The sequence below is a fragment of the Anguilla rostrata genome, chromosome 13 (assembly GCF_018555375.3).
Source record: "Anguilla rostrata isolate EN2019 chromosome 13, ASM1855537v3, whole genome shotgun sequence".
Lineage (NCBI taxonomy): Eukaryota > Metazoa > Chordata > Actinopteri > Anguilliformes > Anguillidae > Anguilla > Anguilla rostrata.
The window spans coordinates 9330119-9346551 of NC_057945.1; the positions used below are offsets into that span (position 1 = coordinate 9330119).

Genomic DNA, 16433 nt, shown 5'->3' on the forward strand with positions numbered 1-16433 from the left:
ACAGCTCACAAACACAGTACGTTACTACACAAGCACATGGAACATACAGTATGTTGGGGGCTGAGTTTTTTCAGAGGCTATCCTTGCTGAAAATGACTGTCAGTTCAAACTTTAGTAAGGTTTTGTTTGCAAATAATTACCACCGTTATGACAGAAAGGTATTTTCTGAAGCCTGCAAAATTACCATCCCGGTGTACCAGATGTTATTATTACAAAGAAATGATATATGGATTCTATTTTAAACCACTTATTGCAAGAGAGTATGCTTACCTGTTTTGGTGTGTTATTAAAAAGTAAGCACACACTGTCTACTGTTTGTATGACACATCTTTGGGGCCAAAACTCAACTTTGTATTGGGTCTGTGATCTTTGAAAGGCTCTGGGTCTTTAGTGTCGTGTCTTGGAGCCATCTTTATGCGAAATAAGAACCAGGTTTAACATTATATAAGCATAGAGCCGGGCCCAAATATTATCACTATGAAATGTGTAGAAAACAGTAGTCATGAAACACTACTGAAGACTGCTCAAGGGTTGTGAAGATAGGGTGCACAAAGTATTGAAAATAGGGAGCTAATTTTGACATGACTTTTTGGAAAAGAAAATTATTAGTTGTTAAATACTCATTTTTTTTCTCTGAACAATTGTATGAGCGTACAAGAATATAATTTTCCGATTTTGAGCATAAAATATAACGACATTCCCCTGTTTATATTATACAGCCTTTTCTGACCATCTTTATCAAGGGAATCTATGTACCTGACATATATATATGTGTGTGTGTGTGTGTGTGTGTGTGTGTGTAAAAATGTAAAGCACCGTATCGATTACAACTTCACGCAGTGCTGCTGTACTGGCCATCTGTGGGAGCCCTATTGACCTGAGGTCACTGGTGTGTGATAAGACATGGTCTGAAAAACAATATGGTATAGCCCCTGCTGGGCTGCTCTCCACAGATGACACTGTTATGGTGTGTTCAGGTTCAATACAATAGCAGTTTGTTTACCTGGTTGGGGGAAGGGGGCAGGGGGGGGGGGGGGGCATGGGCGGGTAACGACAGACACAGAGAAATAGAGGGAGGGAGGGAGGGAGAGAGAGAGAGGGAGAGAGAGAGAGAGAGAGAGAACGCAACCAGATGCCAAAGCACAGATACAGGATTATGAAGGAGAGAAGGGTAAAATGAGCTTACCGAGCTGTGAACAGAACACTCAGATGTACCATGACAAACAACAAAAAGCCATTATGAGTGGAGGGGGAAAAGGGATGTATTTGGTGATATAAATGGCAGGAGAGATTTTGTATGTCCTGGAGTAATTTTCTGTAGTTAAACCTCAAGAAAATGGAATGCTTTCTTATGCTCTCAGAAACAACAGCTGCTATGTCCAGAGCCGTAGACTTAGGGCTATTGCTGTATGCCTCCCCACTCTCGGAAATTGCATGTTAGTTCTGACCCTAGCCGTTGCGCTAAAGGTAGCCTGTATATTGTGACAGGTACACCTGCAGTGCGCTCACCTACAACCTTCAAAACACAGTTCTCCGAGCTCTGCGACAAAGAGCCGAAGCAGTGAGATTTAGCCCAGCTAATGGGAGGTTTTGCTCCCGGAGCAACATCAAAGACTTAGCGGATCTAGTCATTAGAGGAGTTCTGCTATTGTCCCGCGGTACTGTACATAATAAAGTACTTTATGGCTGTCTGCACCTGTTTAATGCATGCGAGTTTCCACTTTGAAGCCGTGTCCTTATAAAAATTCTTCTAATTTCACGTGTCCTTCGGAAAAGTCAGGCGTGCCCGCACTCCTGGCTGCCATTTTGGCTCTTTGTTAATCAGCTGAACTTTAAGAGGCAGGCAGGACCCCCTTGACCCCCAGGAGCCCCAGGAGCCTGTCCTGGCATGTGCCAATGTGTGTACCCATGCAGGGGGGGGGGGGGGATTTACAACACACCGCACGCCTGGCTGAATGGCATGCTGTTTCGGCTTAATTCATCCTCTCTAAAACTGTTGCTTTTTTATTTATTTTTATCTAATTAATCACACTGGATCACCCCAGCTGCTCACATTCCTGGTTGTTTTCCTTTTGTTTTGGAGAGCAGAAAATTATCTAAACATTTACTTATTTACTTGAGAAATATCAAACTGAACATTTTATCCTAAAAACACTAATACATGTATATTGTATAAATCCATTACTTAATGTTGGGAAGGATTATTTCACATATGTCACATATTCGTATCAGCATTGCGTGAAGTAGGTTATGATGAGTGCTCATTGCATGTTTTCAACATGAGAAGTCATGAGATGTGTGGGTTGTTTGGCTGCCGATGGAGCACGTTTAGGTAAAAAAAAAAATCCTGCACAGGAGCGTGGGTTCGAGAGCAGAGGCAATCGGCCTCGCTTCTAGCGTACGAGGCGGCGGAAGGAAGAGGCAGCCTGTGACACTGTTGCGCAGAGAGTGGCTGAATTCACCCCCCCCCGATACGGCACCTCCTGTCCTCTCGTATGTTAAGAGAGCTCCCAGAGGTGCGTTCATGTGTGTGTGGCAGAGGAGGAAGAGGTGGGGGATGGGGAGTGGGGGGGGGGGGGGATTGGGATGGGCAGGAGGAGGAGGGGGGAGGAGGAGGAGGAAGATGGGCAGGGGAGGAAGCGGGGGAGGAGGAGGAGGGGCAGTGGAAGGGGGAGGGGCAGGGTGGAGGGGCAGGGGAGTTGGAGGGGAAGGAGAAGGGGGGGCAGGGGAGGAGGAGGAGGGTCAGGGGGAGGATGAGTAGGGGGAGGGGGAGGATGGGGAGGGGCAGGGGGAGTAGGAGGGGGAGTGGGAGAGGCAGGGGGAGGGGGGGGGGAGGCTACGGTGCTCTTCTCCAGGTTGGAGTGTTCATAACAACAGGCTTGACAGATGCCGTGCTCCTGCTCCCCTGGGCCTCATGCGTCAGCGAGTGCCATTTTCACACGTGAAGGGAGCATGCCTCACGCCGAGGCGAAGCTCGGCTCTGCGGGGGCTAGCGTGCTCTCGGTCACTGACAACATGCTCCCCACACACACACCTGCCGCACACACCTGCAGGACAGCCCAAGGGGCACGTCATCACGGCGCCTTGCTGTCCTGCTTCTTGCCAATTGCTGATGAGCATCTTCTGGGCCTTTCCGGATGGTTCCCCTTTGATTGCTGAACTTTTGCCGGTGGTGGCCTTTCGCCACAGAGTGGCCAATCAGACAGCCGAGTGATCTTAGGCCAAATTTACCAACACAATAAAATAACCGAAGGCGCATTGATCACTGGGAAACGTGGCTTGTGTTGTGAAATATCAAAGGCAGCTGACATCAGTTTTTTTTTTTTTTTGTGGAGGTTCAAAAGGTGAGGTTATTGCTCACCTGCGGTGCTCACACTTCTCATCTGTGGCCACTGAGATTGTGCCGTATTAACTAGTTGGAGGAAGCTCTCGTGGATTCTGTTCACACTCAAGGAGTCTAAGGACAGTCTGGGCGAAGTGATATAGCTCTGTTTTACCTGACGTCTTGGATGCAGGAAATATGTCTTCCTGATTTATGCGTATCAATATCTACCAAGAAGAGACAAATCTCAGTAAGCCACAGAACAGAAGAACTCTTTAATAAATGTCCATGGAAATATGAAATCTGAATTATCAAGCATACAATCTACAAATGGAGTGCTTTTGAATTTGGGGCAGAATAAATCGTTTTTGATACAATGTTTGAGCAACACTTAAAATTGGAATCCCGTTTTTATACATTTATCATATAAATGTTGTCAACAATATCATCGGTGTATATATAAGGAAGCAACCCTACCTTCAGGGACTGATCTGCTTTAATGTTCTTGTGTTGGATGGAGGTTTATGATTCAGTTGTAATAGAGGCTGAAAGAGAGAGCTGAGCAAGAGTACCATTTCTGATTAAATATGAATCCTTCATTTCAGAATGTTTATGTGTTATTATTATTATTGTTGTTGGTGGTGGTGTTTTTGTTGTGTCTTCCCTGTGTGATTAAATTGCATTTAAAACCTGTTATTAGAAGATTGTCCTGCCACATGGTACTCCATCTATTTCAAAATAGTTCTTTTAGTACCACACATACATTCAACGTAGATGTTTAATTTATCAAATAAAGTTTTTTTTTTCTTCTATCTTGCACTTTAATTAAGAAACATTTAACTGCACATTGTGTCCTGTGGTGACTTAATATAGTACATGAATAATAAATAACTAAGCTGATAGTTTCCCCATCCGTTGGCTCTTGTTGTCTGAAGTGCATTAAAGTGGTGCCTTGATTGATCTATAGAGTATAGTGTTATAGAGGTATTGCTTCGGCATCCAAAAGATTATTTTTTTTTCCTAGAACTCAACTCTGGATATTGCAGAGTCCTGTTTCTTGCTGTCGGAGATTGCGGTGTTTTATTATTGTTGAAATATTGATACCCCAAAAGAGTGTTCATTTATTTGACTTGGGGTAGATTCAAAATGAAAAGAGGGGGAAAAAATGCAATATTGAAGCTGGGCTTGCATTATTCCGCTGTTTTACGACAAATAGTTAATGAAAATCCCTGCAAGGGTGATATAATCCCGTATTTAATTAAGGGTTTATAAAATATTAACATGGGAGACCCCCCCACTCATTCCCTTTTCTGTTTGTTCGATAGGCTTGGGCCTCGCCCGACTCTGCATTCTAATATGCAACCGTGGGAGGAAACCAAAGTGCGGAATGAACTGAAAGAGTTTTGTGGGGAGTGTATGTGCTGCACTGCTCGGGGTAGGAGAGGTCCTGGGTAGATTTACAGTTTTCAGCTCAATGTTCCCTGTTCGTGCCTAAATGACCGTTGTATTCGAGACGACTTTGATTCTGTCTTTGAGACTGCTTTTGGGTGGTGTTCCGTGCCCCGTGGGAACTCGCAAATCATGTCTGGTTTAGAGATTTCCGGCGCCTTCTAGCGCTACAGGCCTTTATGAAGGTGCGAGGGAGGGAATTACACTGCGGCGCCTGGAATAAATCATGTATTTACCATGCCTCTGCCGCTGTACCGCACTGCCAACGTTCATAAATTGCTTTAATATGCTTCATCAGCCAGTCCTGAACTGACTCTCGGAGGCCTGAGCTTGACCGTGCTGGTCACTGTCGACTCGCAGTCTGAGCCAATCAGAAGAAGAGAGCTCCGAGTCTGAGTCTGAGTCTGGCTCCTCATATGGTGTCTTCTTGTGAGCTACCTAAGGAGATGTTCCTTGTCTTGTCAGCCTAAGTGAGCTTTTGTGGGCGTTTTTGGCCAGGGTATGCTGATATGGGTATAGTGATAATTTTCTATATATATATATATATTTAAAAAAACTGTTTCACTTGGAAAAACACCAACTGAAAGTACTGAAATTGTTGATGTGTTCTCAATTTAATCACATGAAGTCAAGCATCCATATTAGTACATTAGTGCTTTTTATTATTTTTATTATTAATACTAAAACACACTAATGCGCTAATATCGATGCTATATTCATGCTGTTATATTATTAATATTAATATTAGTGTTCGGCAGATAATGAACAGAGAGCCTCTCTTGCACAAACATGGGATCCATAAATTTTCGTAATATTTCCATTGGTTTGCCAACTTGACAGAGAACAGATATGAAAGCACACGCTACCTGCTTTCGTGAGGACAGAAAGAAAGGCTTATGCACCTGTTTTCTGGGGCTCGTCCCATGATAAAGTATCTTGTCCCGTGATAAAGTATCTTTGACATTTACAGCTCAGCTCCCCCTTGCTCTTATCAGCAACTTAAAGCACATTAGCTCTCGCTAAGTCTTTAAGGAATAGGAATAAATTATTGGCTGCAACCAACAACGTATTGAAAGAGACAAAAAACATCAGGAATTATCACCGCAGTTTACCTGATTCATTAAAGTCGCGCGTATTTCTTACCAAACATTGACTTTTTAATGGAGATTACAGAAATACTTCAGAGGAGATATATAATGGCTGGCGAAGAACCACCGGGCGGCTAATTAGAGCAAGGTTGCCAGATTTGGCATTATCAGCCAGATCGGCCTCATTGTTGTTGAGCTATCGGGTTTAGGACGCCCACTGGCATTTTCACACATTCCTGCAATTAAAAAGATGTTTTCTGCCAACAAGTGTTTTGTACACCAGGCCCGTTTGGATATGATGACCCTTTCTCATTCCTGAATTGATACAAACATAATTTGGATCCATCCGGAATGATTGCTTGATCACAATGTTGCTGCATTACAAACACACTCACATGCATAAGCATATACAAGCAACAGATTTAGCAGACCTGCTTCTCTCTCCTGCAGTGCACAATTAATCACGTTGAAACCCGGCCTGGGTTGGCATATCAAAAGCTACTCAAGCATAGCACTTTTGTATTAGTGAGACCAGATAACTGCCCCATAATTGAATGAAAATACTCTTGAATATAAATGCCAACTGTCTCCTCTGGCAATCAGTAACCGCCAAAGCAATTGGTCAGCGATCTTTTTATTTCTACGGTTATTTCACTGATGTCATTAGAGAAAAGCTTCTCTTGACTGATGAGCTCTCAATCCCACTACGCACTAAGGAGCAGATTTATAGTACAGGCCAAAAGTATTAGGCCACCTGTGTTTTTTTTTTTCAAACCTTAGGTAAGGAAGAATTCAGTTAATGTATGCACATTTATTGAATGAGAAACCAAAGTATAATTGTTCTTTTTAATGTCTACCTGCAATAAGAACAAGTTTTACTTAAAAAAATAATTTCAGACACAGCTCAGCTCAAAATAGATTCTTTTGGCTTTAATTACAATTAAACAAATTATTGGAAGTCTATTTTGCGAATGCGAGGGAAGTAGGGATAGATAAATTGACTGAAATCGTATCTACCTTTAATTATTTATTTATTTATTTATTTTTTAACCGCAGTAAGGCTGATACCATTGGTCTGTAGTATAAGTAAATTAGGCACTGAAGCTGCAAGAAATATGGCAAAGAATGTGTTAGGCTTACATCCAGGGCCAAGTAAACATATTGTGGCAAGGTTATTTCCTGTGAGAAATAGCAAAGAAGCTTAATATTTCTAGGCGCAGTGTTCAGTACACACTCAGAAGAGTCCAGGTGATAGGCAGTAATGTTAACAGGAGAAAACCAGGAAGATCAAGAGGCAATAGGCACATATCTTGTGGTGTCTAGCAAAAGAAACCATTCCACAACTACAGGAAGAATTTAATGGAGCGGCAACTATGATCCTCTGGTCTAAAAGGACGTAAAAGGATGTGCTATACATGTGCTCAATTAGAAAAAGACTTGGGAGTAATAGTAGATCAAAGCCTTTCAGGTTCTAGGCACTGTGCTGTAGCAGTAAAAAAGGCCAACTGGATGCTGGGATATATGAACAAATGTATTGAGTATAAATCCAAGAAAGGTATCTTATACAATACCTTTATTAGACCACACTTATTGTGTATTGTGTGCAGCTCAGGGGACTGTACTATAAGAACGTAGGCTTTGGAAAAGGTTGAAAGAAGGGCAACTAAATTGGTTCCTGGCAAGAAAGATAAGAGTAATGAAGAAAGACATAAGATACTAAATCTCTTCAAGCAGAACTACTAGAGATCCTTCAGTAGAATGAGGGCACATTAGCAAAAGGTCAATTCTGCTCATACACCAGGAAGTATTTCTTCACACACAAAGTAGGCACTGTGTGGAATAGCTTGACAGATCATGTAGCAGAGGCAGAACTCTGTCTTGACCAGTCTTTATACGATGCTAGATACTATTTAGTTTGTAGGTAAACAGTGAGGACTTGTACCTGTTAGTAGAAGGAAAGTGGGGAACATTGCTGGGCTGAATGGTCTGCTTTGTCATTACCTTATGTTATATTATGTTATGTAACTCCCTGGGTGATTGTAGGCATTGGGTTTTAGCAGTCACCTGACTTATTTACAATCAGTGGTCAATTGTGACCCTCACAAATTCAATTAGTTGGCAAACTAATTGATGTCGCTGGATGCAACAGTACCCTTGTGGTACATTGCACACTGGTGGAGTCAAGTTATTTAGCATAGTTTACAAGAAATCCATACAGGCCCAAAAAATAATAGACCAGCATCAACAGGCAAAAAAAAAATCAATTGTGGTCTGAAATAAACAAGGAGGGAGAATCTTCTCTCAGGGAAAAAAAACATAATTGAAAAGCAGTCAGATGTCAACCAACATTTGACAGATGTATTTCTGAGTTTGAACATTCCACTTGAAAAATTTGACGGTCATAAATTATGTGCATTTTTAAATAGGCATACATGAAATGGCGGGAATATTCCCCAAAACAACATGCAGGAGGCTGCTGACTAGCATAAAGAAAAGACGGTTACAAATGTGTCATCTGGCACAGGCTTTTCCACCCTTTATTTATTCTGCAAGGAAAATCAATTCTTCTTGCCGACTCTGCATACCTTGATGCCATAAGTCACAGCTCAGTCATGGAAAGCAACAAACAATGGCTATTGAACTTTGAGGTTGTACAATGTGTCTGCGTTTGTCTTGGATAATGCGAGTTGCTTGCTGTAAGCATACAAACCCACAAAGGCTTGATACCAGATACATGAATAGCATAATGCTTGCATTGTGAAACTTGTGAATGCAATTTGGACAGGAAATTTTGAAAATTTGTGGGAGCAGTCACAAAGACTGTCATGCATTCTCTAAACAGAAAGTTTTTAACACCATCCTATGATGATTTTCACATTTTTCCACTACCCAGTTTTTTTTTTTTACAGATTAAACAGGTTTACTGAATAGATAAACATTCAGATAGATAATGTCAATGAATGTTTATTCTATATATATATAACACCATCCTATGATGATTTTCACATTGTTTCCACTACCCACAGTTTTTTTTTTTTTAAGATTAAAAGGTTATTGAATAGATAAACATAATAGATAATGTCAATAATTTTATTCTAGTATATATATTAATAATGTTTTATATATATATTTATATAATAAAATAAACACTCAGTGACCTTATATATAACTATGAGATAAAATAGTTATAATGTAAATTAATGTTTATTATTATTAATTAACATTATTATCATATTATTATAACTTCAGAGATGACATATTTGGTGATGACAATCCCTGTGCATATTCTGGTGTGCTGGTAGCGTGAATGCTGCAGAGAAATGTTCAATGTTCTTCTTTTACTTCAAATTTGAATAATTTCAACAGCTAAAGTACATTATTATCAAGCTTTTGGGCCTGGTGCCTGTTGCAACACGCACACTCTGTTGCTGCAAACTCTAGCTATGGCTGTACACTTGCTCAGGGTGCAAATTATCAGGTTGTTTGCAGGGGTCAGACCCCCTAATTGACACTTGAACCCCCCCTGAAGAAAGTAAAAACCAAAGGGTAGAGGGGTTCCAAAACCTTAACATACAGTGAACTAAGTGATTCTTATAGCAAATATTCAAATGTGCTTCCCCAGCCCTGTCAGAAATTTTGAACACCCCTACGGATGGTCGTACCATTTTTAAACTGCTGCAATTGCTTGAGCAAGCTTGACTCACTCGTCACAGTAGCACATTAATTGTTAAGAGAGAACATATTCCAGGGTTCACATTACACAGGAGCCAGGGGATGCTCAGCCCCCCCCCCCCACACTCACTGTGATTTCACCATTAGTGGTGGGTAGCTTGCTGGCATTCCTGACAAAATGGCAATGCCATTCTGATTAAAGAGTGATAAATGATGCTAATGTCAGAACATCCTGGTGTTATGCGTGCCATTGTGAATATCGTTGTGTTTCAGCATCACTTAAGTTAGTTGTATTGTTGCACAAGCCGGTGACTGCTTTGCCTTGACCTGTTATTCCTGCATTTACAAAGAATGTGCATGCTTATCATATATTTGGCCTTGCATTTGTTGTAAATCACACCTACTCAAAGTAGTAAGAGGTAAATAAAATTTAGCAATGTTTAATTTATGATGAACATTCAATCCAGTGTTTGGTTAGCATTTTTCTTTAACATTTACTTACAAAAGCAGATGCCAACACTGCAAAAACAAAAAAAAATTCAATCTTAACAATTATTTTAGTCTTATATTTAAATTCTAAATTTAATTTCCATTTAATTTTTTTTTTTTTAAATTGCTAATGAGGTGAGACTCATTACAAAACATGCCAGTGGGGTAAGACAAAAGTAAACGGTAACTTAAAACGAGCTAATATTTTAAGTCTCATTACCAGACACAAAAGTTTATTCAGACTTTTTTATTTTTTGTGGTGAAAATTTAAATCTAAAATGTAACAAAATAATCCAGTCTGTAGTGTTCTTTCTGAGAAACTAGAACTTGAGTGTGGTTGACGAACGCCGTCCTTTGCTTGTGGCCGACAGATCCACTCGGACTCGGACGAGGGAGACGGCTCCATCAAGTACACCATCTCCGGGGAGGGGGCGGGGACCATCTTCATCATCGACGAGATCACGGGGGACATCCACGCCACCGAGCGGCTAGATCGCGAGGAGAAGACCTACTACACGCTCCGCGCGCAGGCCAGGGACCGCCTGACCGACAGGCCCCTGGAGCCCGAGTCCGAGTTCGTCATCAAGGTCCAGGACATCAACGACAGCGAGCCCAAGTTCCTGGAGGGGCCGTACATCGGGAGCGTGGCCGAACTGTCGCCTATCGGTAGGAGTTTGGTTCTTCATTTTCTGTGTTTTGGGGAAAAGCTACAATCGCACGGCAAGCGAGGCTCAAACGGTCTGGAACACGTTGCATTGGATTCAGTATAAAGTTTGTCCTTAATTTAAACTTTTTCCTGTTCACAAACAAGGTGAACACCATTGACTAGGAAAAAAACATCTTGCTTGAATTTAATTTTATGTCAAAGTTAATGACAAATATTGATTGAATCCAGGCCTAAAATAAATAAATATATTAGATGTGCCAGCCGTTTGACCGATGAATCCAACAGATTTCTATCATTGGAACTGAGCATATTTTGGTGTCTATAAAATGCATGTATGACAGAACATTTTTCTCTTCACCTGTAATCTGAAAATAGAATATCAAGGCTAAGTTTACTGAAGGTGAAGAGAAGTGATCGCACGTCTGAAAAATAAAAGCAATGGCAAATGATGTGTATGTGTGCGCGTGTGCGTGTGTGCGTTCGTGTATATGTGTGTGTGTGTTTGTGTGCATCACTGCCTGTGTCTTTATCTGAGTGTTTGTGTGCTCATGTGCATGTTTACTTGTGTGTGATATGTGCGTCTTTGCGTGACCCTGTGTGTGTTTGTGCGTGCGCATGTATGTGTCTGTGAGTTTGTACATGTATGTGCGTGTGTGTAGGTGTTTATGTACGTGTCTGTTTGTGTGGGTATGTACTTGTTTGTTTGCTTGTGTGTGTGTGTGTGTGTGTTTGCATAGGTGCCTGTGCGCGCGCGCGCGAGTGTGTGTGTGTGTGTGTGTGTGTGTGTACACAAGAGCCGGACAGAAACAGGAGCAGGTAATCGCTCTGGCCCTCCTTCGGATTGAAGCTCATGATCAGAATTAATTTGCGCTTCCTCAGCATGCTATGGGTGACAAGCTTGTCGAGACAGGACGGAAATCACCGGAATCAGTGGGGTTCCTGCACTCCTTCCTCCTTCCTCCTGACCCCCCCCCACCCCACCACCCACCCACCCACCCCAGCTCTCTCTCAGATTACACGCGAAACGAGTGCGCACTTCACGCGTTGCACGCAGAGCACGGAGCGCCGGGCCTAATGAGATAACAGCAGCGCTTAGTCAAGCCATTCACGTTTGCTTCCCCCTCCCGTTTGCTCCGTTGTAGAACAACTGCTAATGGAGTCCCTCTTTTAGCAGCCCGATGATAAGGTCACCCCCACCCAACCTCTGTCAGCAGCACCGTCTGACAGACAGACGGACAGCTGCCCGTCACCGCCCCCCCACCGCTGACAGGCAGGACTGTCCCCCACCCCCCCCCTTCTGACTTAATATTCTCCCCCCGCCATCTCTGAAGGGGCCCGCTCCTCCGTGATTGATGCCTCGCCATTATAGCGACATTCATTACTCGGCAAGTTTTATTGAACGCCGTACGCACTCCGCTATTTTTATCAGTCGGCTTAATGCGCTCGACTACGAGGGACGGCGCGCGCGAGGTTTGTTATGAAATTACTTCTCGAATGGAGGCGTCGTGATCCGCTGAACTGTCTGGGCGCTTCAGCCGATGGAAGAGATTGAGAGCATTTCAAATTGAAATGTTTTTTCTTTTTTTTTTCTTTTTTTAAAGCCCCGGCCGTCTTAATGCCGGCGGCGTAGCCGGTGTGAACCGGGCTCGGTCGCGCTTTATTGTTTGGCTTTTCCACTCTCGCGGCTGCGCGTCGTGCGCCGACAGGTTTGGCGGCAGGTCCGTGCGTCGCGATGCGTTTCCCCCGCGCCGGGCCAGAGAAGACCGAGACGCCGGCGCGCACAGTCGCGGCGCTCCCCCTGCGAGCCGCGCGAGAAAAAAACCCGCCCGGCCGGTGAAATATCGGATGAAATGGGAGCAGGTTTTCCACATTACTCAGAGCGGGAGCGCGATCGTCGCCCTGTTTTATTACTGCGACGGAAAATCCCCCGCAATAATAATAAAAAAGTAATCAGGAACAAGCCTGCGGCATATTCATTTTCACTTATCGTCCCGTCACGCCCCCCCCCCTCTCTTTCTCCCTCCCTCTCCCCTCTTCCGGACCTGTCCTCCCGTCTGTAGCCTGCAACGCGCGGTCTGCGGTGGGGCTGCTTTTTTTTTTTATCGAGCGGGAGACGCTGTTTAAGCCCGAGCGACGCGGTGAAAATGGACGTCGGCCGGGGCGCGCCGCTCCACAGAGTAAAACGGAAGCTTGTAGCGCCCGCCCTCACCGAGCTGTTAGCCCCGTTAGCATGCTGTCCCCCCGAACAGGATCGCGTCCGGCCGACGCGTCCAGAACGTCGCCGCGTCGCCGTCTCCCGATTAGCCAGGACGAACGTTTTTACGCGACGTCGCGTTTGGGGCATCGCCTCCGTACGTCCGTACGCCTCGCTACCGTGATTTCGGATGAGTCAGAAGACGTCTTTGACGTTTGACATTTAAGCGATGTTTCAGCGGTCTCTGTCAAGCTCGGCAGACATTGAAAGGAGAGCCAAGGACGGCAGGCCCATTTTGACTTGCTCAGTGGGGTGGGATTAGCCGTGTGGGTTTCAGCTCTCCGGTAACCGCTGATGAGCCTGAGTATTCCAACGAGCCCGGTTCACACGCGGTACGGCGACACCTCTGTCTTGTTTTCTGGAAGGTTCCATTAGGTTTTTGCACTCTTTGCCACAGGAATAATGATGCTTCGCCACCTCTGGCCTGGCAGGGGGTGAGGGGGCAGGAGGAGGGTAGCTGTAGAGTCCACACTGACCGTTATCAAGAGGTGGCATCTTTAAGCTCCAGCAAGCAGAGGACACCCACGATGACTGAGAGTCTGAAGGCTTAGAGAGAGGGCGCTCGGTGTGAAAGCCGGTCATGACAGGTGAGCCTGTTTTGTAAAATCTGTTCCCCACCCCTGTCAACAGGGGTGACTGGCGCCATGTTAACATTGAACCCTCTGAGCCATCGCCTATATTTATTTATTTATTTTTTGGAAAGGATTATTTTGTCTCTGTTTCTGAGACAGTGCACATTGATAACGTGTATGTAGGCCTAGGTCTGTGAGTCCTCCTAAACAGCCCCTGTAATTAGTCATGAGAATGAATGGGTGTAATCTAGCACATCATAATGGTGCTGTGTAGGACATTTTATGAGGCATATAGGTATCGCTAATGAGTACTGAGGTGCAATGTGTGTGCTTTGCCGTTGTTAAAAGGAATTTGGTTAGAGAACACAGTTATTTCCTTATATTTTGCCAACTATTAAATTGTAAACACCAAAAGGTATGCACGTATAAAATTATTTTATAACACATGCATGGCTTGTAAATATTGTACCAACACTTCACAGTATATTTGGCATCATTATATTACAGGCATTTAGTAGATGCTGTTATTCAGACCAACGTAGATAGCTTTTTGCATTTTACACAGTATCCATTACTGTACACAGCCAGCTGGATATACCTACTGAAACATTTCAGGCCAAGAATCTTGCTCAGGGGGTACAATGGAAGCGTCCTACCTGGGCATCAAACCTGCAATCCTAAGGTTACAAGCCACAGTCCCTAAACTATTATGCTGCACTGCCCCCTCCCTCACCCAATGCAACCGCATCAATGCAACTGCAATTCTAAACATATTGTTTATTTTCCCCAGTAATGTTGACATATCGGAGATCTGTCCACAGCCTTTGGGTGGGAAGCAAAGGACCAGCTTTTGTGAGTGTTAAGAGGAACCTCCCCATTAATATTTAAGAAAAAAAACCCTCTCTTTCCCGGGCCTTAGCTATCTCAACCAAAGTGATGCTTTAAATATTTAAAGTTTGGATTTGTTTAGCGCATCCAAAGTTTTTTTTGTTTTGCATGCAAAAAATGAAGGGGTTCTATCAGAGAGAAAGCACAGATCCTGTTTTGGCCTTTTGTTTTACGTAACCTAAGTGCATTCGGAGAGGAATAAAATTTTAACTTTCAAACTTTCATGCAAGTTTACGGTTAGATTTTTGTATTTATTTAACCTTTATTTTAACAGGGACATCTCAGTGGGATAAAGAATCTCTTTCACAAGGATTTCACGGGTTCAGGCCTTATTGTTCTTCTCAAGTAAATATTTTTTTCACTCCTAGATGGTTTTTGCGTGATTTTGGATTTTATGCAAGACTGAGGGGACACAGGATTGGTAAACTTGGGCGAACTTGACCCGTTCATTAGCCTTATGTGTTTTTTTCTTTCTTATTTTGCTGCTGTAGCTTGACTGAGCTGTTAATTCGTTACTGATCTGGATTTGGCATCTCTTGATGCTCTCTGCTCAAAATCCCCGGTGAATGAAATATTGTGTTTTAGGTGCTCTTTGAAATAATAATGGCCTGTAAATGCTTGTATATAGTTGGATTATAATTGGAACAAATCATCCCTGATTACATAATAGTTTGGCAACAGTAAAATTGTCATTTTTTTATTATTGTTTGGCAGAAGTGGCAGTTTGTGTCATTAGGGAGCACAGTATGGTATCTGGCATGGCTTTTCATTGTAAGTTTAGGTCATTATTTACCCAGTAATCCTACACACAGCCCAACATACTGTATCATTGAAATGCACTTTCATATGTTGATGTTTTATCATCTTGGATCAAACACACACACACACCCACACACACATACTCTCTCTCTCTCTCTTTCATGCACACACACACACACACAGATTCTATGAAAATTAGTCCTTTGACTTGCAAGTAAATGCACTCTTTATACATTTTTAAAACTGATTTAGTAATTAACTACATACCTAACAACATACCATCTGTCGCACAAACAGTTGTATTTTCACATCCATTTGTACAGCTGGATATTTACTGAAGCAACTCAGCCAAGGCCTGGTCACACCCTACTCAGATGTCTGCTAGCTCCCCAAAACTGCAGAGTAGACTTCACCCTATTGAGACTCTGTCTGTCCCCCATATTCTAAATCATTTTAATCATAAACTCCATAAAGCCACAAAAATTTGATCAGTACTGAGACAAAACATACTGTTATTAATTCCAGAAATTAGAGTTAAGTTGCCTTAACTTTAAGACAGCTCTTGTACCTAATCACCAATTATTGTCTTGATGTATTATGTCTCACAGAAACATGTCTGAAAGTGGATGAGAACTTTTATTTAAATGAGTCCTCTCTGCCTCGTTTCATATATATTCAAATCCCCTATCTTTGTCAAAGAGGCAGTCGTTGCTACTATTTACAATGATTATAAATTTGAATCCTTTGAAGTGCTATTAATGAAGCTTTCTCAGCCTGATGATGGTAGGAACTGCTTTTTTTCTCAGCCCGTTGTCTTGGTGACTGTCTACAGACCTCCTGGCCCATACCCTGGCTTTGTTCCTGACTTTGCAGAATTCCTCTCTCACTTAGCTATGAGCTATGATGTTGGGCGATTTTAACCTGCACTATGGAAATGCAGATGATCTTCTTACCTCTGTATTTAAGAATATCTTAGGATCAACCAGCTTCGCTCAGAATGTTGTCGGTCCCACACATTATTGCAGTCACACTTTAGATTGTGACCACAATAATGCTCTGCCTCTTGCCTTGATACTTTGTAAAGTGTCTTGAAAGTTCTCTGTAAAAAGCGTTATACAAATAAAAATTTAATTGAATTTAGGTTAAGTACCTTGCTCAAGAATACAACAGCGATGTTGTTCCTTTTACCCGTTGTACTACACTGCCACCCACGAAAACCAACAGGACAGCAGATCTGCAGGCACAGGGTTAGGAACCACTGCTTTAATTTGTG

General features: G+C 42.9%; 1 protein-coding gene across 2 annotated transcripts in view; it reads left to right on the forward strand.

Annotated features, from left to right (window-relative positions):
- The window catches only part of LOC135237931 (cadherin-22-like), a 250008-nt gene that overhangs the window by 125349 nt on the left and 108226 nt on the right, over positions 1–16433 (forward strand). For both annotated transcript variants that reach the window (XM_064305498.1, XM_064305497.1), the window contains exon 4: positions 10392–10686. In XM_064305498.1, the coding sequence (XP_064161568.1) occupies positions 10392–10686 (295 nt within the window). The remainder of the gene's footprint in view (positions 1–10391; positions 10687–16433) is intronic.